The sequence below is a fragment of the Leopardus geoffroyi genome, chromosome C2 (genome assembly GCF_018350155.1).
Source record: "Leopardus geoffroyi isolate Oge1 chromosome C2, O.geoffroyi_Oge1_pat1.0, whole genome shotgun sequence".
Taxonomy (NCBI): Eukaryota; Metazoa; Chordata; class Mammalia; order Carnivora; family Felidae; genus Leopardus; species Leopardus geoffroyi.
Genome location: NC_059333.1, coordinates 132859183 through 132883780, shown reverse-complemented (window position 1 = coordinate 132883780; position 24598 = coordinate 132859183). Strand labels below are relative to the sequence as shown.

The 24598-nt window shown below is 48.1% G+C and overlaps 1 protein-coding gene and 1 long non-coding RNA gene across 2 annotated transcripts in view; one reads left to right on the top strand and one right to left on the bottom strand.

The window, feature by feature from the left end:
* Positions 1 to 4196: 4196 nt before the first annotated feature.
* LOC123611584 lies at positions 4197 to 23958 on the bottom strand. Its single transcript, XR_006718742.1, has 2 exons — positions 23826 to 23958; positions 4197 to 4374 (listed from the first exon to the last, which is right to left on the bottom strand). It is a non-coding gene; the product is annotated as an uncharacterized LOC123611584 (long non-coding RNA).
* Positions 11985 to 24598, top strand: part of SH3BP5 (SH3 domain binding protein 5) — a 77219-nt gene continuing 64605 nt past the window's right edge. The window contains exons 1-2 of the mRNA XM_045503678.1: positions 11985 to 12492; positions 14201 to 14263. Coding sequence (XP_045359634.1) covers positions 12355 to 12492; positions 14201 to 14263 — 201 coding nt within the window. The 5' untranslated portion in view covers positions 11985 to 12354. The remainder of the gene's footprint in view (positions 12493 to 14200; positions 14264 to 24598) is intronic.

Here is a 24598-nt window from a genome sequence, read left to right as displayed (position 1 = left end):
CTCTACAAGATGCATTTGTGCCCCGATTCCAAAAATGTGCTTATTCTTTGGGTCGCACGTTTATATTTGGCAGCAAATTTCAGAAGTTTGCATGAACAAGCTTCCTTGGGCAAGTGTGGAAGGAAGAGCTTGTGTGCACGCCCAGGAGAAACGAAACTGCTGGCTTTGTGGGTTTGGAGGTCTTCCTACAACTTGGAGAAACCCTTTGAAGATCTACACTTGACTTTCTGGGCCTGCAAGCTTTCTTTCTCTTTTTGTTTTTTCTTGAAGCTCTAAGCATGGATTTCTGTTGTGCTCAGTCCAACTTCCACGTGAACCATCAGGAAGAAATTTCTCATCCAGAGGGCAGACAAGTAGTAAGCTGGCACATAGTAGGTCCTTCGTGGAGTCCAAGATTCTCAGGATTAAAAGGGACTTTATGGATCATGAGCCTGCAGTGGACATCTGTGGTCTGGACCCATTCGTTTTGCAGCAAAACTTCTCAAAAAAAGGTCTCTGTATATCTGCCATTTCCACTTGCCCACATCCACATTTTCCTCAAGCCTGTCCAGCCATGTTTGCTACTCCCACTCGCTGAAATTGCTCTATCCAAGGTTTCAGAAGGAGCTCATCTCACCCAACTGGGTGATCATTTTTCTACTCCTACCTCTTCCTCCGCCATCCAGAAGCATTCAACACAGGGACCTCTCCTTCCAGTTTGAAATATTCTTCTTTCTAGCTTTCATGAAACCACAATCTCCAGGCTCCTCCTGCCCTCCCGGCCTCTCCTTCTTCTTTTTTTTTTTTTAATTTTTTTAATGCTTATTTATTTTTGAGAGAGATAGAGCACGAGTGGGGAAGGGGCAGAGACAGAGAGGGAGACACAGAATCCGAAGCAGGCTCCAAGCTCTGAGCTGTCAGCACAGAGACAGACATGGGGCTTGAGCTCGGGAATGGTGAGATCATGACCTGAGCCTAAGTTGGACGCTCAACCCACTGAGCCACCCAGGCACCCCCAGCCTCTCCTTCTTAATCCCACTTATTGAATTTTAGTTTTTGCCCATCCTGGGGCTCTCTCCACACCACCTCCCTGGTGTTATTCCTGTCAGGCTTCTGGCTTTCAATACTGTCTTTTACTGATGATTCTCAAATTTATGTTCTGAACTCCAGACTTAAGTATTCAACTGCTTACTTAACTTTGCCTTTTGGATGCCTGACAAACATCTCAAACTCAGTATGTGAAAAACCCTCTCCTCCCTGGGTCTTTCTCTTTTCAGTAATGGGACCACCACGGATCCAATTGCTCAGGCCAAAAGCTTAGAAGTCACACTTGATTTCTCTCGTCTCCCTATCTGGTGGCTCAGCAAGTCCTGTGGGCTTCCTCTCCTCAGTATATGTGCTAAGTTCATCTACTTCTCTCAGCTTTCCACTTGTCCATCTCTCATCTGGAGACTGCCGTAGCCTGCTCCTGGTCTCTCTGCTTTCACCTCTATCCTCCTATAATCCATTCCCAGAGCTGATCTTTTAAAAATGGAGGTCAGATAATGTGGCTCACTGGTTTGAAACCATCCGGTGGCTTCCTATCACTCAGAATGAAATTCAAATCCCTCAATTAGATTCATAAGGCATGACTTAGCCCTGGGGTCAGCAAACTTTTCTGTAAAGGCCTAGATAGTAAATATTTTAGGCTTTGTGAGCCATATGGTCTGTGTTGAAACCACTCAGCTCTGCTGTTGTAACAAGATGGCAGCCATAGACAATATGGTAAACAAATGAATGTGGCTGTGTTCCAATAAAACTTTATTTACAAAATCAGGCAATGGGCTGGATTTGGCCTATGGGTCACAGTTTGCTGACCCCTATCTAAGTTCCTTTCTACCCTTTCCAACTCCATCATACATGACTCTACCCTCCATTATGGTATCACTCTGGCTGGGAAAGATAGCCCCCCAGGATGGCTACCACCAGTTCCTTTTGTCCTTATATACTAATGTCAGACCCCTTGAATATGCTGGCCCCATGACTCCTCTAGCCAATGGAATGTGGTAAAATTGATGTTCTAGGACTTCTGAGCTGGGGCCTTGAGAAGATTGGCAACTTCTGCTTCCTCTCTTGGAATCCAGCCACCGTGCTGTGAGAAAACAAAAGCCATACAGAGAGGCCATGTGGAGGAGAACCGAGAAGTTCTGGGCCATAGTCGAAGATGAGCCCGTGGCCTGCAGCATTGACTGTTGGCCATGTGGGTCAGCCATCTTGGATATTCCAGTCTCTCGAGCAGTCAGCTGGAATCACATGGACAGAGAACTACCTAGTTGAGTCCAGTCATTTCATAGGGCTGTTTGAGAAAATGGTTATGACCTTAAGCCATTAAGTTTCAGTGTTTGGTTTTACAGCAATAGGTAGCTGAAACAGTAGTCTTCTGTCTGTTCCTCATACCCACTTAGGTCATTTCTCCATGAGCATCATCTACTCTCTCTCCCTGGAACACTCCTCCCCCTGGTCTCACTAGGCTAGTCCTCCTCATCATTCAGGCTGGCCCATAGCAACTCAGTATTTTTGTCTGGTGTTTTGGTTTTGTGTTTTTGGAAAGCTACCTTTCCTTGCTTTACTTTAGGCTATGTGGCTTACCACCCCACCCCACCCCACCCCTTCTCATTCCACCCTTATCTCAACTGTAGGACCAACTTGTGATGAAGGCCAAGCCAATCAGTGACTCTATTCTTCTCTACCCCCAACACACCCAGCCTCAGTAATGGGATGGACATGGGACCCAGGTCAGTTCAGTCAGTCAGTCCCAGGAATTACTGGTGAGGAGAGACTCTTGGCTGGGGTTGTTGAGCTGATTTAACCCATGCCTAGAGCTGCTGGTGCCCAACTGTCTACCACAAGGGCAGGCCTGTCTGGAAGAAGAGCCAACCCAGAGGAGGGCAAGGAGGAGGGATGGAGAGAGAGACTCCTGGATCCAGCCATACTTGGACCCAGAATTGCCTTGGGCTTAAGTGACATAAACCAATACATCTCCCACTTTACTATCACCCCTCTCTTCTCTCTTTGAGCCAGTTTGAGTTGTATTTCTGTCACTTGCTCTTAAAATACCGTCAATGGCTTGACTCACCCTCCACCATTTCCACCAAAGGACAGGTTGAGTCATATGAAATTGCTATTCTTATAGGTTGAAAATAATTGAATATCAGTAATTTTATATGGCTAACTTATTTGAATACCTCCAGAGATGGGGAACTCACTATCCATTGTGCCAGTTCAATTGAAAATTAGACATACTTAACAAACAAAATTATTTTTCTGAAACTAAAATTCTCACCTTTTGGGATGAGCACTGGGTGTTGTATGGAAACCATTTTGACAATAAATTTCATATATTGAAAAAAATAAACATAAAAAAACCCTAAAATTCATATTTCTTACCCTTTTATAGTCCTGGGTGCTCTCCTCTGAACATATTTTATATATAATGTAGAACTTGACTGAAAAACTGCAGGACAGTCTCCCTTAGGTAGAGGAAAGTGGCATTATCATCTCTTCATTCTAGATACAATACTTTTGGTAATGCAGTCTAAAACATCTAAATCTTTTGTAAAAATGTGATGTCTTAAGCCATGTCTTCTCTATCTTGTTCTAGTGTGTTTCAAGCTAAATTCAGGACCGTATATTTAGCCTCAGTGAATTTCACTATGTTCTATTTGACTTGCTGACCCTTCCTTTAAATGCCAAGCTTCTGCCCCTGCCCATTGGGTCGAAGTCTTCGTCAATTATTTTCTCTGTGGTTGTCATGATACAACAACATAATGAAAATTTAGTGCCAAGGTCATGATTGTGCACTCCAGTGTACCCCTTCCAGTACTGTGTTTTATGCAAATTTGAGAAGCGTGCCTTCTCTGTATTCATTTGATTCATTACTATGGATGTTGAAAAGGACAGAGCCAAGAATCAGGCCCAAAGGAATGTGTATGTTTGGACAGTGACTCATTAGCCTTCAGGCTGGGTTGTCTGGTCAGTCACTGCTTCTCTGACGTGGGCTAACAACCACCCGTGTTTCTCGGCTTCTCCATAGGAACTTGCAGGATACCAGCTAAGGGTGTGGCTGAAATGTGTAAGGGGCTCCTCATTACCGGGTATTCATTACCCTCTTCTTGAAGTTAGGTGGAGCAGGGTGCTATTTAGGATAGGCTACCCACAATGACCAACAGACCTGAGGGTTAAATGGCTAAACACAATGGCATTTTATCTGTAGCTTAGATAACAATTCAGAGCGCTCAGGTTGGTGGGAGCATTCTTCTCCATGCAGCCTCTTGGGGATCTAGGTTCTCTCGGCCTCCTGGATCTGCCATTCTCCAGGCTTCACTGTCATCTGCTTCCAGCCACAGAAGAGAGAGCCTAAAGAAGCACACATGGGACATTGTCATGGGACAGGCCTGAAAATGGCATATCCCTGCTGCTCACTTAGTCAACAAAGCTGTACCTGCCAATGATAGGTAGGAAAATGCTGTTGAGCCAAGTGCTTAAAGAAATGGAGAAGAGAGTCATTGAACAGCCTGTGGGCTCCACTGTAGGCAACTACCATCACCATTATACAGAATTAATCACTAAAAAACTGACCACACAGCACTTCCCTTCCTTTTAATGCCAAGCTTCTGCCCTTTCCTATTGGGTCAAAGTCTTCGCCCACCATTACTCTCCCGTGGTCAGACCTTAACAACATAATGTGGATACAATGCAAATACCATAACAATTGCAAACCATCAGTCTTGCAAGATAAGCAGGATTTCAAGAATAGGAAAGCAGTTTTGGGAACTGCCCTGGTCGTTTGCAAAGCCATTGACATATGAGGACATGGCACTGTTAGATCAGAGACAATGGGTGAGGACCAAAAAGAAGTGAGAGTGATTCAAACATCAGAGGTACGAGAGACACCTGGGGCAATTAACAAGCACCTCAGATATTTCTGTCAGGTTATACTGTCCCTGTGCTGTGAAAGTCAAATCTTAATTGAAGAATTTCACGTTATATAATCTACGCCAAAAGAGAAATAATCCTCAACAGTTGACTGATGGTTTTTGTGGTACTGGCTCTTCTAAGAACGAGCTGGTGGTGGGACCCTCACCTGGGCCCTCCTGTAAGGCCCAACCTCTAAAATGTCGGTGTACCCAGAGCCTCATCCTGGGCCTGTTCCCTTCAGGGTCCTCCCTTTCCTAAGTGACCCATACAGTCCCTGGGCTTTAAATATCATCTGCTTGCAGCTGGCTGGCCTTGAGATGTATATCCTACTGTCCACTCAACATCTCCACTTGAGGGGTTATATCTTCTCAGACTTACATGTTTAGAAACACACCTTTGACTTCAGACCTGCTCCTCAAGTCCTCCCTGCCTTGCTCAGTAAATGACAGTGTCCTTCAGCGTCTTCTCAAGGCAAAATCTCAAGAGTCATTCCTGAAGCTTCTGACCTGCCTACTCCCACATCTAATGTAGTAGCAAGTGCGGTTGGGCCTACCTTCCCCAATATGTCCTGAATGGACTCCACGCCGCCTCCCCACCATGACCTAGCCGAGTGGCCACCTCTCACTGGGGACCCCCAAGGCAGGCCCATAACTGGTGTTCCTGCTCCTGCCCTTGCCTTCACGGCCATCCCATTTGCACATGGCAGCCACAGCCAGCCTTTAAACATATAGATTGTATTGCATCATTCCACAACTTAACTCCCTCCAATGGCTTCTCATCACATTTACAATAAAATCCAAACTCCTTCCCATGGCCTCCCTGGCCTCACATCATCTGATTTGTGCCCATGCCTGGCATGTCAATTTCAACACCCCCGTCCTCCTCAGTCTCCAGCCACTGCATCAGCTGTCCAGTGGGCTCCCTCCTCAGGGTCCCCCATTGTCTGGACATTCTTTACTGTTTCCTGCCTGACACCTTCTTGTCATCAAATCTCAGCTAGAATATCGTGTCCCCAGAGGCCTTCTCTACCTCCCTTCCAAGGCAGCCCCCCCACCCCCAGCCTTCTTTATTTGGTTATCTGACGTTTTTCGACATAGCACTGTCATTGTTAACTGCAACTATTTTGCTTATTTATGTATTTAAAACATTTTCTCTATCTTCCCTTACACTATAAACCCCAATGAAGGCAGGGATTTTGTCTAGTTTGTTCACTGCTGTATCTTCATTGTCAGAGACCATCACCTAATAGATGTTCAGTAAATATCTATAAACTAAATGGTTTTTAAAATAGAAAAAAAAAACCCTTATTTCATAATTTTAAGTTTCATTTTGCAGGGTAGTGTCTCAATAAAAACCTTTTTCATGATTTAATATGAAATTTTGGTTTCCTTTATAAGTAGGTTTATTTAAGTGGCCTTTTCCTGTATCAATTATCTTTGAACAATGAAGATCTTCTGTCTTGCATGTTTCCTTCGTCGCATAGACTCATAAACTTGTGGAATAAGTAAATGAGGGCAAGGCTGACATGATTTGTTCTTGGGTAACCCAAGCTGGGTCACAGTGATCAATCATTTTTCTTCCAGTGACACACGAATGCCTTTTCCCCTTGAAAGTCCATTCTAGAATCATGCCTACAATCTGCTCTGCTTACTAGTTCCCAGGGTATGGAACCTTCTTCCTTCTTTTTAATGGAACACCTTTTCTGTCTCCAAGATTCCAGCACCATTTAATTTATTTATTTACATTTTTTTTTAAATGCTTATTTATTTTTGAGAGAGACAAGAGTGCAAGTGGGGGAGGGGCAGAGAGACAGGGAGACGCAGAATCAGAATCAGGCTCCAGGATCTGAGCTGCTAGCACAGAGCCCGACGTGGGGCTTGAACTCACGGACCGCAAGATCATGACCTGAGCCACCTAGGAACCCCGGCACCATTTTAAATATCTGCAGGTCCCCTAAGATCACAGATAAACATTGAAAGTCTCTTCCTGGGTTCTGTAAGTACTCTGGCCTGTGATTCATCTGGGCCCAGAGGCTTGAGTGTAATTCGATTCAGGACACAAATAAAGGTTCTCATTAGAGGGGAGTGGCCACAGTGCAAGACAATTTGGCAACCGACTGATGTCACTGAATCGTGGAATTAAACAAATGCCTTGTTACTGCGGAAGCCCTGATACGTTTCCAAGAACTGGCTTCCGTAGCTCCTTGAGTTCTGACAACCAGTCAACTGGGGCCAAAAAGTGGTGCTGAAGGGTTTGGAAGTCTACTTTAAAATTTTCTTTCATCTTGCCCCGTGCCATGATCCTTTGGGGTCCGTGGGGAGAGAAGAGAGAGTGGGAGAAAAGCAGAGGGAACCAGCTTCCCGCCTGGGTGCTGGGGGAAAGTGGGGTTTCACCTGTGTGCAGCCTGCTGGTAGGAGCCAGTCTGTCAATAGGACTCTGAGGTTTGACTCCGAGGTTGCCCTTTTTAAAAAGTCACCCGCTCCTCATGTCCCCTTCAGACTCTTGCCAAGTAGAGAAGTCTGAGTTTTCATTTGTATTGCTTGTGTTTTAACTGTGGGCTCAAATATTTAAAGCACTGTGTCAGCCAGACCACACATGCCCTAGGACCTGATCCAGCCAGTAGCTCCCAGTTTGCAATCCTTGGCCAAAGGCACCATGTAAAGATTACAGGTTGGCCCAGAGAAGATGCTGATTGTCAGTTTCTTCAGTCACTGCTACCAGAATGGGGTGTGAATGCAGATTCATTTTTTTTTTTTTTAATTTATTTTGAGAGAGACATGGTATGAGTGGGGCAGGGAGAGAGAGAGAGAGAGAGAGAGAGAGCGTGCTCTGCCAGCACAGAGCCCGATGTGGGGCTCTAACCCATGAAACCATGAGACCATGATCCGAGCCAAAACCAAGAGTCAGATGCTTAACCGACTGAGCCACCTAGGCACCCTGGAGATTCATTTCTTTTTAGTTCAGAAGAGCGATTCTCTATTCTATAGGGGTTAAGAAGAAGTTGCAAAGCATTCGGGGGTGGGGGTAGGGAGAGTGAGAGGGAGAGAGAGAATCCTAAGCAGGCTCCATGCTGGGCATGGAGGGATGTGGGATGCATGTGGGATGCAGGACTCGATCCCACAACCCGGGATCACGACCTGAGCTAAAATTAAGAGTCAGATGCCCAACCGATTTTGCCACCCAGGTGCCCCTAGTTCCAAAGAGAAGTTTTCAATCCCCCGCCCCCTCCCCACCTTATAGGGGTTAAGAAGCAAGTGCAAAGCATTAAAGAAAAAAAAAATTGGCGTTGCAGGGAATCTTCATTAAATAGCATTGAAATTTGACAGAAAGGGGCATCTGGGTGGCTCAGTCGGTTGAGCGTCTGACTTCAGCTCAGGTCATGATCTTGCGATTCGTGGGTTCGAGCCCCACATCAGGTTCTGTGCTGACAGCTCAGCGCCTGCAGCCTGTTTCAGCTTCTGTGTCTCCCTCTCTCTCTGCCCCTCCCTCGCTCATGCTCTGTCTCAAAAATAAACATTAAAAAAAATTTGACAGAAAGTGCCTTAACTTCACACTGAGGGACTCATACGGTTGCACAATTTTTGTGGGGGCTGTGTCTCCCCAGATAGGAAGACACTATGATTTTATCATGTACATGTTCCAACAGTGAATGTTGCTGACCACTTTAGCTTGCAAATTGCACTTTAAAAAACATTAAAACAAATCTCTTGTGTAAAATAACTGATTCCCTTAGGCTTAAGGCATGGGGCAGAGGAAGAGAACAGAGACACGAGAATCACCATGAATTAAAGTTTTGTCATATGCCTATGATTCTGTAAATACCATTTCATCTAATCTTCGTGACGTCTGACAGGGAGACACCAGTGTTGTTATCCTTATCTTACAGGTGGGGATACTGAGGTTCAGGGAGAATAAACGACTTGTCCAAAGTCAGTTCACAAATGGTACGGGCTGGCATTTGGACCCAGTTCAGATAGAATTCTTGTTCCCATAACCATCTGTGAGCGTCTCAAAAAGAAAAGGTTTCCCCCGGGCCTCCGCTTCCTGGAGGGCAGCAGCTGTCAGAAACACAACCTGCATAATCCTCGAAGATCAGACGAACTGTAACACGCTTGCTAAGGCAGGGAGGTATATCGAGGTTATGAGAAAGAACTTCAGGCGGGTTCCGTTCAACCCTCAGATAACCTGGATCCTAATTTCCAAACACAACAGAGACTTGAGATTTCAGGGGTTTTCTTTTCAAATCAGTATGTTCTAAAAAAAAAAAAAACCGGTGATCCCCGGTAGCATAGGTACATAGGTCCTAATTAATGGTGTCATCCAATCACTCCAAACCAGAAACTCTGGAATCATCTTGAACTCGCCTCCCTCTGGGTGTTATTAGCCACCAACTTCCACACGGTCTCAAATTCACTCCCTCTTTCTAGCCCTTGATTCAGGGCTTCATCATCACTCCCTGGTATTTTCATGATCTCTCCCTCACCCCCTCATGCCTGTGTTCCCTATTTGATCCAGTTTTGAGTCCGGAGGCCATCATTAAAGTTGTTACACCTGCAGTCGCCCTCAACCCCCTGATGCTTCTTTCCCGCCCCCGCCCCCACCATTGTAAGAACTTGGTTAAATAAGCTCAACCCTGGTTAAATCTGGTGTTCCCACTACTTTCCACCTGTGTCTGGAAGCTGAGCTTGAGTGGGAAAAACCACTCCTCCTTGCTGACTGGTCTCACTGAGCATCCTAAACCACGGGTGGGTCCTCAGTACAGCCTGGAAATGATAATATAACCCGCTAGTCAACCCACTTTCCAGCTCTCCTGGACAGCGGTTTCAGGGTCTCTCCGCCAGCCTCCAGCGTTGTTCCAAGCTCACCCTTATCCTCAGCTGCTGATTGTGTTGGCAATTCCACTGAAAAGGGAAGCAACCAGCGGGGGCGTCTCTCCCCTGCCACCGCTAGACCAGCAGCCTAACTCACCTCCTTGTGTCCCCGGTCTAGTCCCCACGCTTTAACCAGAGTGACTACATATTGCTCAGTACAATCCAAGCTTCTTGCCATGTCATGGCCTTCCTTGGTCTACCCACCTCCTCGTCTCAGATTCTGTGTCCCTGGCTCTCTAGCACCTGAGGCAGAGTTTCACCCAGGGGGTTCTGCACACGCAGCTTCCGTGGCTGGAGCGCTCTCTCCGCGAAGGCACGCAGGGTTCACTTGCTTGTTTCTCTCTGATCTTGGCTCAAAGAGGACCTCCACAGCTTGTCACCCTCGGTTCATTCCCTGCTTCATTTCCTATGCACTTACGTACCAATAAATATATAGTCGTGCTGTGATTGATTTTCCTCATTTTAACTTCAGAACGCTACTGGGATTCATGCTATGACTGGCGCAGGCCTCCTAAACGTACAACAAAAAATGTTCTGCAGTAGTTTCCCCACGTCTGTGGTGCCGTTTTGAATCACTATTGCTGTCAGATCGAAGCTTAAATAGGAATGTATTTTGGAGGTTGCTGTTCGGAACGGGAAGTCTGGGTTTCCAGCAACCGAGAAGCATTTAAGAGTCAGGATTGATCCCACTTTTCTTGTTTTCAACCTCTGTGTCTCATTTTATTCACAGGATAGACCTGCTCAGTTACAGCTCAATTCCAAGCCACCGGGGAAGCATTGGTGGTTCTTGTGTCCCAAAGTGAGCCTTAACGGCCATCTTGTCCCTGCCTTCATCCGTCACTGGAAAATCAAAAGCAACGGTTTTTAGCAAGGGGTTTCAGGACTTCACTCAAAGAATTGTTGCCGCTCTACTGATTTTTAAGAACAATGAACAGATGTGACCGTCTCAGAGCCAAACCTTGGGCATACACCTGCATTACCTCCAGGAGACGGAACCAATCTCCTTTCACAGTAGACCACAGTGCCAGCATTGTGTGCAGGCTAGTGCCTTGCCCAAGGAGTAACCCCCAATGTAGCTTCTGATGAAGCCATCATAAGCAGGTTTTCCAAAGGTGGCTTAAAAAAAATTTTTTTTTAATGTTTATTTTTGACAGAGAGAGAGAGAGAGAGAGAGAGCGGGGGAGGGGCAGAGAGAGAGGGAGACACAGAACCCGAAGCAGGCTCCAGGCTCTGAGCTGTCAGCACAGAGCCGGACACAGGGCTTGAGCTCACAGACCATGAGATCATGACCCGAGCTGAAGTCGGAGGCTCAACCGAGTGAGCCACCCAGGCTCCCCCAAAGGTGGCTTTAAAGAGAGGCTCTCAATAAGCTTTGTTCTCAAGCAAGCGTGCCCTCCAAAGTCACAGAGCTAATGGGCCACAAGCCCGTGTAGAACGTGTACAAATTGTGCATTTTTGTAGTGACGGAGACATTAGCAGTGGCCAGTGGCAATGTCCTTGTCTGCTTTGCTAAGGCCATCTGAACTTGCGCTCCCTTGACATCATAGTGGTCCTGACATTTCATAAAAGCACAGAAACGTCCCTTCCTTCTTCCGCCTCACGATGTTGAGTTTGCCAGGGGAGCTCATGCTCCCTACTTGTTCCTAAATCCTTGGCCAGAGTGTGCCCATTAACAGGAGGTTACACCTGTTGCCACCTGGAGAAGGCTGTACCCAACCAACCACATCCATGATCATCGCTGGATTTTCCGTGCTTGGTGGCTATTCAGGTAGGCCAATCCCACAACTATGAGAGCACAGGTGTTTGGGTATGGAGCTCCGCACAGCGGGGGCCACAGAGCCTTTGGACAAGGAACCCATGAACGCGCGTGCACCTAGCTTCCCTCTGTACTTCTGTGTCTATGTGAGCGTATGTTTCATTTCCGTTTCTGGGGGAACCCTTCAAATACAATTCCCAAGGTTCACCCAAGGGGAGAAAGGTGCTTTGGAGGCATACGGGGATTTCAGTGCGTCTTGAAACTGGTCCAGGGTCACAAGCTTCCCAAGGTGACTTCAGGCCGTGGAAATACCCCAAACTTTCCTTCCATACAGTCAGTTTGCCTTGGCTGTATGGAGCTACCCCGAAAGCAGGCGGCCAACGTTGCGTACTTTGTGATAAACCCGCCCGCGAAGTTGACAGAAGGGGGAAGGCTCTCCTGTGCCACCACCCTGAAGGTTTTCAGGGAGCTGGGGTTTTTGTGACGGAGACCTGGGCGGCTGGGACCGGCGGCGGAACAGTCACAGCGCCGAGGGCGGCCCGCCGGGGCGAGGGCGGAGCGGGCGCCGCTGCGCTGACGGCCTCGGCAGAAAGGGGGCGGCCGCGCCCATTTCCTCCGCTCAGCCCGGGCCGGCGGGATCCGCATCGGCGAGCGGCGCCTCCCTGGTGTCGGCCGCGGCGCCTCGGGACCGTGCCGGGACTGGGGCGAGTCGGCTCTGGCCGAGCCTGCGGCGACCGCCGCCCCTCCGGACGCTCCGAAGTCCGCCGCGCGGTCGGCGTTCCGGCTGCCCGCATGGACGCGGCGCTGAAGCGGAGCCGCTCCGAGGAGCCGGCAGAGCTCCCGCCGTCCGCCCGGGACTTGGAGGAGGAGGAGGAAGAGGGGATGGAACAGGGGCTGGAGGAGGAAGAAGAGGTGGACCCCCGGATCCAGGTAGGGCGCGCGGGGGGCGCCGCGGTGGTGGGCATCTACACTTGGCGCTGGCCTCGCAGCCCCCGGTGCCTGCGGTCCGGGGGAATGGTGGCTACGTAGCCCCGGGGGCGAGAAGAGAGGGTCTGAATTCCCAGTTTTACCGGGTTCGTGGGGAGGCAGCAGTGCCCGCGTGGATGCGGCCTGACTGTATCGCGGGGATCCCCCGCAGACCCCCGCCGGACCTGGGGGTCGCCGCAGCCTGCCCAGCGGTTCGGGCGGATGTGCAACAAAGGGAAAAAGGGGGCGGGGGCACCCTGCGGGTGTTGGGGTCCTCCCCCACCCCCCGGCCCCCGCCGGCCAGGCTAGCTGCGGTCGTCGCGCGGCCTCGGGGCTGGGGGCAGAGGGGTCGCCCGGCCCGCGTGGGCCTGGGCACCGTGGGCGTTGTCCGCCCCTGCAGCGTGGGCTGGCACCGTGGCCGGGTTGCGAGTCCTCACCTGGCGGAGGTGCCCGGCCTGAGCCATCTTCCGCCTCCTCTGATGCATTGTTAGCAAAGGGCTTATTGTCACCACAGGCTCAGACCTCCGCTTGGCTGCGAATGGTTGAAAACCCAGCTTTTCCTTGTTACGGGGTCGGGGTGTGAACAGAAATCGGGGACAACTGATGCGCAAAGCTGACGCGGGGAGAAGGCGAGGGGATTGGCCTGGCTCTCTGTGCCTCCATTTCTGAGGGAGATGATTAAAAAACAATTTCCAAGCCAAGATCTAGGAGTGACAGCTTAACCTCCTCACCCTCTAGGCAAAAAGCACGGCAAATCCCTTTCCAAGACTGGTTTTTCGCCTCTTTTCATAAATCATTGAATATATATATATTGCTTTTAACCATGCGCCGCAATTTCTGGAGCCCTAATTGGTTTTTCAGTGCACAGATCAATTAAAAGCTCATTTAACTCAGCTGTTGCCATTTAAATGAATTGTTTTGGCAGATTAGCAAGATAAAGATCAGGTGGAAAAATCTTTTCGTTAGGGATTCTATTAATTAAAATCACTAGTTTAGACTGCTAACTCTTGTTTTCCTGATACGGGATTTCTGTTAACAAGATCCTTTGTCTGCAGAGTAAAATGAGTTAAGTTGTGCTGGGTACTTTTTACAAAATGTTAGTTTTAGAAATATTTATTTTAAGGATCAGGATTAAAGTTATTTTTGTTTTGTTAAAAACAGCTAAGAGGCTTTAATTGGCTGTTTGAAAAGATTTTCATCTCTAGAAAAATAACCACTAAGGAGTTAATGCCAGAATTCTACCCCTGATCTACATCATTTCACTGGGTTTAGAGTTTTGGCTTGGCCTTGTTTATTTTCTTTTATTGTGTCTTTTCTGCATAGTTTTTCCTGTAAGGCAGAAGGTACTGTTTTGATTTGACTCTTAAGCCATTTGTAACAGGTGGGTTTACCTGAAGGCACGTACCTGGAATAAATACTTGACCTTCTAAGAAAAAAATTCCTAGGACCTTAAGACAGTTTTGAAAGGACACCATTGAGAAAAAGATTTCAGAAATACCGACGTTCATTTGCTTTTCCAGCCAAGGCTCAGCTATTTTCCTTGAGAATTAATATTGACTGGTCCCTCTTCCTACATATTGTGCTGGAGTACTTTTGCAGAGAATGAGCTCAGTCCTACTGGAAACAAAAGACAAATCGTTTCAATCTTTCCCCCCCCTTTTCTCTTCACTAGGGAGAACTGGAGAAGTTAAATCAATCCACGGATGACATCAACAGACGGGAGACTGAACTTGAGGTACAGAAGGCTGGGTCCCTGGTTCCTGGTGAGGTAGTGTCAGTCCTGCTGACACGAGGCTGCTTGATTTTGTTTTAATAGCTGGAGGATGACTGCTGGCGTCCCCTCCATGGAGTTGAGCAACAGCCCGCTGTCTGACAGAATAAAATACGCTGCTGAGCCCAGTGTGTGGGTGGAACACATGTGGATCCTATTTCACATGTTTTTCATCATGGGAGCTCCGTGGGGCCAAAACCAGGGGCTGTGTGGAGCCTTGAAGTTCATGTGTCTTGTGGAAAAGCTTGAAAGGATTGAGGGGAGAATTAGCTGCATTGTTTCATAGAGAAGAACGAATGAGTTCACAGAATCTCTTAAATATTTTCGGGGGGTTCCTTACGTTTGTACTTGGAAACATTGCATATTTCCTCAGACTTCTGCCGTTTTTGACTTTCTGTCCTAAAAATTCACTCCCCTTCCATTTCCCTGCTCATTTCTTTATTGTCTGCTTGCGTGTAGAATGTAATTATCTTAATGGTAAGGAAAAGCTGTTTAGACTGGAAGGGCTTTCCTGCTGGGAAGAATCTTGGGAGAGACTAGAACTTGATTTGAATTTCATGAGCATCTTCCAACGTGAGTGTAAACAGATGAGTATTCTTCACAACTACCAATTAGTCCCCAGCCCTTTTTAGGAGTGGTTGGTTTTACCATCCATCAGCAAATTTGAACAAGCCCCGCATGTATCTGAGAGCCTGTGAATGATTCTGTCAGAGTTGAAGGGATGCAGGGAGCTATTGGGAGGACCGTTTCTGTAGCAGGAGAAATAGCAGGGAAGGTCACCGGAAAGGGCAGGAAACATCTGGTCCCTAAGAATGAGGGTGGGGGAGATAGGAATAATCTACTGGGAATACGCTGGCAGTCTTGACTTCTGGCTGCATGGCTAGGCCCCCGAGGCACCAAATCTGGGTGTGGCAAAAAAAAAAAAAAAAAAAAAAGATGAAAAGCTTATTTTCTGAGTTGTGTGTTGAAGGGTTATCGCCAACCCCTCTATTCTGATTGTATGTAGCCATGAACCCTGGCTGCCCTTCTCTCCCCTTGTGAAGTAAAACCTGCATGTTTATTTAAAATGTTTTGACTGCTGATGAGTTGAGGCTCTTTGGGCAATTGAAATCTCTCAGAATCTCACATTTCTAATAATATTCAACGACAAAAACCCTACCATTTCTGCAGGGCTGTAGAGTTTACAAAGGGTTTTCACAAGCTGTGTCTCCTCCTGTTACGGCCGCCTAGAACCGTGCTGTCCAGTGTGGTAGTCACTGGCCGTGTGTGGCTATTTAATTTTAAATTAATTAAAATGATACAAGATTAGGGGTGCCTGGGTGGCTCAGTCGGTTAAGCGTCCGACTTCAGCTCAGGTCACCATCTCGCGGTCCGTGAGTTCGAGCCCTGCGTCGGGCTCTGGGCTGATGGCTCAGAGCCTGGAGCCTGCTTCCAATTCTGTGTCTCCCTCTCTCTCTGCCCCTCCCCCATTCATGCTCTGTCTCTCTCTGTCTCAGAAATAAATAAAAACATTAAAAAAATTTTTTTAAAAATGATACAAGATTAAAAATTCAGTCAGCGTAGCGACCTCTCAGGAGCCTAGTGGCCACCATATTGGGCAGAGCAGAGAACAGTTCCATCATCGTAGAAATTTCTGGAGAGCACAGTCCTGGAAGGTGGGGGTCTACCTCCTCACCAGATGAGGATGTGGGGGTACTGGGCCTACTGGTTCTGTGATGTGGCAGAGGCTGGTCATTTTCCACATGCCTGCTAGCTCTCATGTTCTTCCATTCCAAGTAGGAGTAGGCAAGTTGGAAATAGTCTTGTTTTTTTTTGTTTGTTTGTTTTTTTTTGTTTTTTTGCAAACGATTGCTTTCCTTCTTTGACAAAATTTGTCTGCCCGTACTCCACTTTTTTGGGTCATGAACAAGACAGCCCCATATGGTGCGCTAACCTTCTGAATATAAAATTAGTTCACCTGATAAACTTTTCACTCTGATTTCACAATCCTCTTTCTGAATACACTTAAGTATTTGTCTGTCACAGGAAGCTGCAGGACAGGTGTTTCCTGCCTCGCTCTGGAGATCACTAGGCAGCAGTGAAGAGAGGTGGTCAGAGCTGGCCTGTGTTGCTGGCTGACCTTTTCTTGGTGTTGTTACAAGCAAGATGGACTCACCGAAGTATCATGCAAGCCATGGAAAGCATTAAAACTTCCCCAGTGGCCACATTGGAAAGTAAACGGCTGAAATGAATTTTGCTCTGTGTTGTGTAGCCCAGAATGCCCAACATCGTACACTGTCAATATCAAAACAAGTAGAGAGATGTTTTACGTGTAGCTTTGTAGTCTCCAAATTCTCGCGCATGTTTTCCACTTACAGCACATCACAACGGGGGCTGTATTGGTGCTGAGAGCACAGTGTGTGCTGTGTTTGTGTGCTTAATAGCTACACGTGGCCCCAGGGCTGCTAGATGTTTCCTGTCACACTCACTAAGGAGCACTGAGATTTCACCCTCCGTGCGGGCACCCTGACACTTGTCATGTTGCCGGAGCCTGGAGGGAAGAGGATGTGTATGTGTGTGTGTGGGGGGGGGGGGTGGGGGGAGGGGGGCTGTGTTCCTTCGGTCAAGCCCTGGGCACCAGGCTCGGGGCGGGCGCTCTGTTGGCCGCTGCATATACCCGGGTGAACTAGACTCGCCTTCGGGCAGTTTAATTTTAGCTGAGGGTGAGGAACCGAGAGGTAGATAATAATTGCTGATTGTAGTAACCGCGGTCAAAGAGTGATGTGGCAGGGGACCTGGGGGAGGGGCCGCTGGAAGACACCTGAGCTGAAGCCTGTGGTGAGGGAGAGTCCCTGTGTGAAGGGAAGCAGCTGGAGTGAGCAGTGGGGGTGGAGGAGGGGAGTGTGCCCAAAGATGTGGGGCAGGAAACAGCCATTTTAACACGGGGTTGGTTCTCGTCTTCGTGCTGGTAGTTCTCTGTAAAGTCGCCGTGATCACTCGCTTGCGCGGATGCCGAACCGTTGCTCCTGGTGGGGTTGGGGCGGGGGGGGGGGGGGTGGTGCCAAGTGTTGTGCCCAGAGACCCACAGGAACCCAACCCTGTATTACGCTCCCGTGAGCCTCTGGTCGCAACAGTTTTGGTCAGCCAGTCAATATGTTACCTTGTTTTATGTGTGTTGCTGTTTAAAGACAGTCTGTCTGGTACACATTGTTGATTCATTAACGTTGGGCTCAAAGGCAACAGCGCTGTGACTCATGCCTGAACAGAGCTTGCCTAAACACACGGACATTCTCCATTAAGGCCCCGTCACGGCCTTCTTGGGCCCTTCTTGGACACACTAGCCAGCGTGTCCGCACTGGGCTTGGGGGCCTTTGAGACAGCTGGCTGCCTAGGGGGCGTCTGACTCTGGATTTCGGCGTCAGGTCATGATCTCCCTGATCGTGAGTCTGAGCTTCACGTGGGGGACAGCGTGGAGCCTCCTTGGGAATCTCTCTCTCCCTCTATCTCTCTCTCTCTCTCTCTGCCCCTCCTCCACTCGTGCGCACAGGCGCGCTCTGTCTCTCTCGAAATAAATAAACTTAAAACCAAACCAAAACAAAACAGCTGACTCCCCAACACAAAGCACAAAAGGGCAAAAAGTGTGGCACTAAACGGACCGTGGGAGTGCGGCCCCTGGGCATGTCCATGAATGACTGCAGGAGCTCCGACTATTGATTTTGGAATTAGAAATTTTAATGAGTATGGAATCTGCAAATAATGAGGATTGATTGCACATAATTTCAGAGCCTCTAGGGGAGGGCCTTTGGCTTCTGCATTTCCTTTCCCTTTGCTTTTTAATTATGGTCTGGAGCGCCCAGCACCCCTCCTGACTCGGACTCCAGTGGGAGCAGATTGGTGATGAGGTTTGTGTTAGGTGCTCCTTCACTCAGAATGTGGCACGGTTGTCTCTGGGCAGCCGTAGGTGAGGTGCGGGGCCTGGATTCACCTCCATATCCCGTCTCTTGTGTTGGTTGTTGAAATCGGAGAGTACCAAAAGGCCTTTGGATGGCAGCCACCCGCCATGTCGTCACTTGGATATCTGCCTCTTCCTGCAACCACGGTTTACCTCTGACATTGTTTAAACAATGTTGTATCCCCTTTGCACTCTGATTTATATCAAGAGGGCCAGTCCTTCCAGGCTGTTGACGGAGTAACCTTTTAACCAGAAAGCCCTGGGATATAAGCCTGATATTTCAAATTAAGAAGCTGTATTCCCCCTCCCTCCCCCGACATGTTGATGAGTCAGCTTGAATCATTGAGTACTTACTGAGCACCTACTGTGTGCTGAGAACAGCAAAGGGGAGAGAGCAACGGAGAGAATGGGCAGAGAATTCCAGTTAAACATTGAAAATACACAGTAGGTTTCCTGGTGATAGGCCGTGAGGAGAAAAATAAGGCAGGGAGGGGCCTCGCAGGGTGGGTATTTTGGAGTCAGGAGGATGCATTGTTACCTGTGGTGGGTTTGAAAGGCTTCCCTGAAAGCACGTCTGGAGAGAATGCACCTCACGGCCATGTGGGGGAAGAGCATTCCAGCCAGAGGGAACAGCCAGTGCTAAGCTGGGCTTACTGAGCACCCACCAGCAAGGGTGGGGGGTGCCCAGTGTCCTTGGGGCGGGGTGAGCCGTGGATGCAGGAGTCAGAGAAATGTGTCGTTCGGTGTGTAAATGTGCTGATGTACTTTTGCAGTGTATGTTATTCAGAGGTATCTTTTTTCAAGTGTTTGTTAAAACAAGATGCAGCACAGAGGATTTCTAAAGCATTGTAATCAAGACTTGCGATATTCCTTGCCAGTCATTTATTTTTTACCGTGATGTGTGTGGTTTTCATGATCTCCCCTGCTTGCGGGCTGTTGTAGGGCTGGGAAATGGTCAGAGAGGAGGAGGAAGGACAGCATCAGGGCTAGTTGCCCATGGACAGCTTTTCTGGCTCCAAGTAATCAAAAGCTGACTTTTCAGCCTGCCCTTTCAGCCTGCCCTTTCCCCAGGGAGGTGAAGGCAGTGAATTGTAAATGCTCATACTCTTTCTCTCACTGCTTGGGTGGGGTGGTTTGAAAAGGCATTTGATTCTGGCCAGCTGTGTTCCCCAAATTTGCATAAGGCCTGCACCTAGAATCTGCCTTTTTCCCCCTCCCAGAAACCAGCAAACACTTTCTCTTTAAAATAAAACAAAAAACCCAACTGTTTTGTCCTTGGAAACTCAAGGGTGGGAGAGGAAAGGCAGAGGTGAATTGGAAGCAGCCTGGCCTCTCTCTAATGAATTGTTAGCACAAGTCAGGGCAAGAGAGAAGTTCTTTTCTGAAAGGACAGTATTGTCACATCTGAGCACTTTCTCCTTCAAGGTGTGTGTGTGTGTGTGTGTGTGTGTGTGAGAGAGAGAGAGAGAGAGAGAGAGAGACAGACAGACAGACATATGAGTGAATGCACATATGTACTGGGGAAAGCCCTGTGAGACTCTAGTTGTGCTTTGAAGAAGGTCCACGCTGGGACTTCTGTACTTCGGTGAGATCTGGTTCCAGTAGGCATTGGCCTGGATATATTTGTGTGACAATACTGGGCATCCTCCCCCCACCTCCCCGTAGGTTGAGTCCTGCGTAGGGCACTCAACACAACCTCACACACAGGCTCCCTGCCCTCTCCCAGCTTGGGTTTCCTGGATTCAGGCATGTAGTTACTCAGGTATGTGTGTGGCCTTTGGGGAGCCAGGGGCAGCTTTGTTGGAATGGAGGGGCATCAGAGTTGAGGCCTGGAGACCCCCAAGTTATCTGGGAGGGTCAGTTAATATCCCAGGGGCCTGGCAGTGGAGAAGGAAGAGAGCTGACCATCCAGACATCACCTCAGCTTGGGCCGTGCTGGGAAGGGTGAGGTGGCCGGTTGTAAAGGTAAACACACTTGAGGACTTTTCTAGGTGCCTCTGGGTGATTTGAGCTGGAGCTGCTGCTGTCCCCACAAGTTTGGCTTGAAGTTTGGCCATCAGAATGGTAGGATTTAGGGCTTCCTGCTTCAGTGACGAACCCCCCACACTGCTGCTGGGATGTCAAGGGACAGTAACTTTTGACTCAGCCATCACACATGTAAGAATTTATCCTTAGGGAATAACTAGGCAAGGATATAGGTCCAATAACGTTCATGGCAGCATCGTTTAAAAACGTTGGAAAATTTTGAATCTAAATGACTGTCAATAGGGGATCTGTAAAATGAATACAAGGCACAGGCACTGGCTGATAGCCTAAGCCTTAAAACGATGACACGGCTTGTCATTAACGTGGTAAGATGTATGGATGGAGACAGGTTCCGGAAGAGCACGCAGTATGGTCCTGTTCTAAAAATCCATGTTTATAGGCGTAAAAATGCCTGGAAAAGATTATACACGTTCTGATGAGAAATGAGCAATATTCACGGTCTTCATACTTTTCTATATGTATATATTTTTAGTTATGCGCATTGAATTTGTATTACTTTACGGTCAGGAAAAAATCCAAACCCAAAGTCGTGGGGAAGTAGCGGGCTGAGGGAAGACTGGTCTTGGTATCCGGTGACACGGGCAGAATCTGAGGTCTGGTGACGTTTAGGGGCACTTGGCTCATTGGAAACTGAGTCACCTCGTCTGTGAATTGAGGGAGTGATTCTTGCCCAAATGCCGGGGAGGCCGGGAGGACACGAGGGAGTGCTTTGACAGCCACGCAGCCTGCGTGAAGGAGAGGCCTCGCACATGCGGGACAGGCAGCACCAAGGCCCCCCGGGTGCCGGATGCAGAGACCTCTCTGATGGGCTGTCCGTGGGAGCCAGGCCTGCCACATGCTCTGGCCGTGGCTCCGTTCTCCTCCTCTGCGCCCCGCCATGGCATTTCTTTGTCAGAGACTGGCTCTGGCGGGGGGCCAGAGAGAGGGCTTGTCCAGGTGGGATGGACTCTGCTCACTGGAGCCCCAGGGTTTTGCTCTGTGGCTGGCCCACTCGGGTGTGGGGATGAGTTTCCCCGAGGGAGCCCTGCTTTGCTAGGGTGCGTCCCCTCCTGGGATCTGTCTGGTACTACTTGTGGTGCTCAGTCGCTATTCGGGTGGGTGAATAACACGATTGCCCCTTCACGGCTTTGGGCAAGTTAGTTAATGTCTCTGAGCCTCAGTTTCCCCATTCCAATGATGGTGCCTGGGAAGCCGTCAATAAATATTATCGCTGCTGTTAATGAAGCGGGACAGATGTGGGCTGTAATGTGGCTTGTCCTTGCAGGGGCGGTCCATCCTGGGACGTCTTCCCTGCCTGTTTTTGTCTCCTGACTGCCCTTCAGTAACCATGACAGCTAACGATAATAGTGTCTAGGGCGTGCCAGACCCTGTTCTAAGCACTTTGTATACGTAAACTCACTGAGTTGTCAGAACAACATTATGCAATAGACCTTATTCTCACCATTTTGCTGATAACAAACCGAGAGTTCAAGTGTCTTGACTCTAGATTGATTGCTCTGTGGCCAACCGAGCATCCTCCAGACTTGAGAATGGCCCTGGGGGTGCAAAATGGCCCCTGGTCGTGAGCCAGTGCTCTAGAGCAGCGCCATCCAGGTGTGGCCCTTGCACCAGCTGCCTTAGGCTGACGTAGGACTTTGTTAGAGTTGCAGAATTTTCGGCCCTACACAGACCTAGGGAATCAGAATTTCTGGGAGTCGGGCCCAGGAGCCTGTCTTAAGCTGTGCCTGTCTCATGCACATTCATCAGGCTGTTTTCCCGTCAGTTATTTACTTGTCTGGCACCCCCACTACCCTGGGCCCTGGTGGGGGCGGGGGGGGGGGAAGAGGCTGGGCCTCCTATCTTTGTGCCCCAGCACTTTAAGCAGCACCTGAACACAGGTACCATGAATGTCGGAATGGATAGATGTTAACTTGTGGTTAGAATAGAACGTCCTTGTGGACCCCTGGCCCTTTGGCATGGTCGTGCATCGTGTCCTACAAAACAGGCGGCTCCCCTTTCTCTAGGGCCCACTCCGGAACTGCATTTGTCCTCAGGCTGTTCCTAGGCTGGGAACAATTTCAACACTGCTAGAACACAACCTGTGCTCTCCTTCCCCTTCCCAAAGTCCCTCACGTAGAGAGGTCTTAGCTTGTGAAAGTTTAAGATTCTGCCCTACTTGGAGATGCTAGGGGTTCGTTTGTTTTTAATTGAAATACAATTGATGAACACTATCCTGCTGGTTTTAGGTGTAAGATGCAAGGGTTTCAAGAGTGGCCTTTCACGGTAAAACAGGATGGCACGTGTGGTTAGAGACAAGTGACCATGATCTATTCGGTGGGAAAAAATTCGGTAATAAAACAATATGTAGACCGTATGTAAAATGACATACACACACGGTAACAGAATCTGTGCATCTGAAAGAAGAAAGGTCTAGTGTGGCCCATAGACCGTGAAGTGCTTGTTACCATTTAAGATGAGGTAAATACAGAAATTGAGGGTAAGACTTGGGAAACTTGTTAAAAATGCAGTTTAACATTGCTGTGACAGTCACATGGCATTCCACTTTCCTAGTTTGTTTGTATTCTAAGGAAGTGTTGATTCCTGGTGGGTTGAGGGAAAACAAAGATCCATTGCCATATAGTTTGAGAAGGCTGCCTCTAGAAAAATGTACCCACAGAAGTGACTAGTGGTTGTTGCTAGTTGCTAGGAATGCTGGTGATTTTTAGTTTTTATTTCTTGGGATCTTCTGAATTATTTACCATGAGCATATGCTATCACTTTTCTAAGGAAGGGTTGGGGGTAGAGAATGAAGCTCAATTATAAAGAGATGTCTTTATGAGTCAAAGAAATGAATTTCTATGGAAGGAATTTTAGGAACTATGAAGGCTGGTGGGAAAAAATGTTGAGATTGGTAGTCCCTGCCTTAATTGTAGATAAACTCTGATGTTAGTGGGTTTGTTGATGAATTACTGTATTGTTAAACTGTCATTGTGGTAATTCATGGAGGGATGAAAAGTGCCATATAGGCATTTTAGGATTCTCTGTAGCCAAGAAACCCTCATTTATACACTTAGTGTAAAACACAGAAATCACCAAGATACAATGGTGGGAAAAATTTCAAGTATTAAGAATGTTTAGATATTGAAACTTAGTTATTACGTGAATTCGAGTTATTATATGAATTTTAAGTGGATGGGGACTGCGGGCACTTGGAGGCTGTCTTTCTCAATCTCGCTCCCTGGAGTCCCGTTAGCAAATGCTGTGAGTATGGGCTGCTGGCTAGAACACAGAAATAGCTATCTAATGTTGGAACAGACTCTGTTGCCTTAAAAAAAAATCTGATCTGTCTTCCTTTGAAGCTATAAAGACCGGCGAGATAATACATAAGCTTTGCTGGCCGCTCTGCCGGAACCCATCATAGGAACATAGGCCCTTGTTACGGTACAAACGAACTTTTCCCTAGTGACATGACTGTATCATTAGGGTTTTCCAAGATGCCATCCCTCTGCCTCTGAGTATCTCCACTTCAAAAGAAGACAGGCTAGGGGGGTTGATGGATTTGCTGCTTACCCAGTGGTTGATAGAAGCTTCAGGTCACCTAGTCCGCAGAACAGTGGTCACTGTGGACTGTCTGTCGCCTTTTCACATAGAGCTGTTATTTTTCCTTCTGAGCGTTTATTGTAGGGATTTCTCACGTAGTGGAGTGTGTGTGTGTGTGTGTGTGTGTGTGTGTGTGTGTGTGTGTGTGTTTTGGCTGGATGAGTTAAACATCTCTTGAACCTTATCCCTTGGCAGTTATCCCAGTTATCTTTGCCCAGCCCTCCTCTTTGAGGGTTACTTAATCTTGCCTGTCCTCACTTAGATGTTTCCAGCAGTAACAGCTGTATGGCTTTTATGTGGTACACCTTCACCAAGGGTCTCATGATAATTTGCAAAGCACGTCTTTGCAAGAATCTGCTCTCTCTTTCTCTTTCTCCCTCCTTTTTCTTTCCTTTCCTTTCTCACAAGTGAGGGAGGGGCAGAGAGGGAGAGAGGGAATTCGTTCCATGCCCGCTCTGCGCTATCAGTGCAGAACCCGATGAGGGGCTCGAACTCACAAACTGTCAGCGCACGACCTGAGCTGCAATCAAGAATCAGGTACTTAACCAACTGAGGGCACCCCTAGAATCTGCCTCTTTCACTTCCTTAAAAGAAGATGGGAAAAAATTTTTTTCCTATCCTTGCCTGATTTTTCCCTTGCTGTGTTTTGCTGGGTTATCTAAGACATAATTGTTTGCTCTGACAGAAACTGCCAACAGGGAGACCATGAGAGGAACATCTGCTGTTGGAACCACAGACAGGCC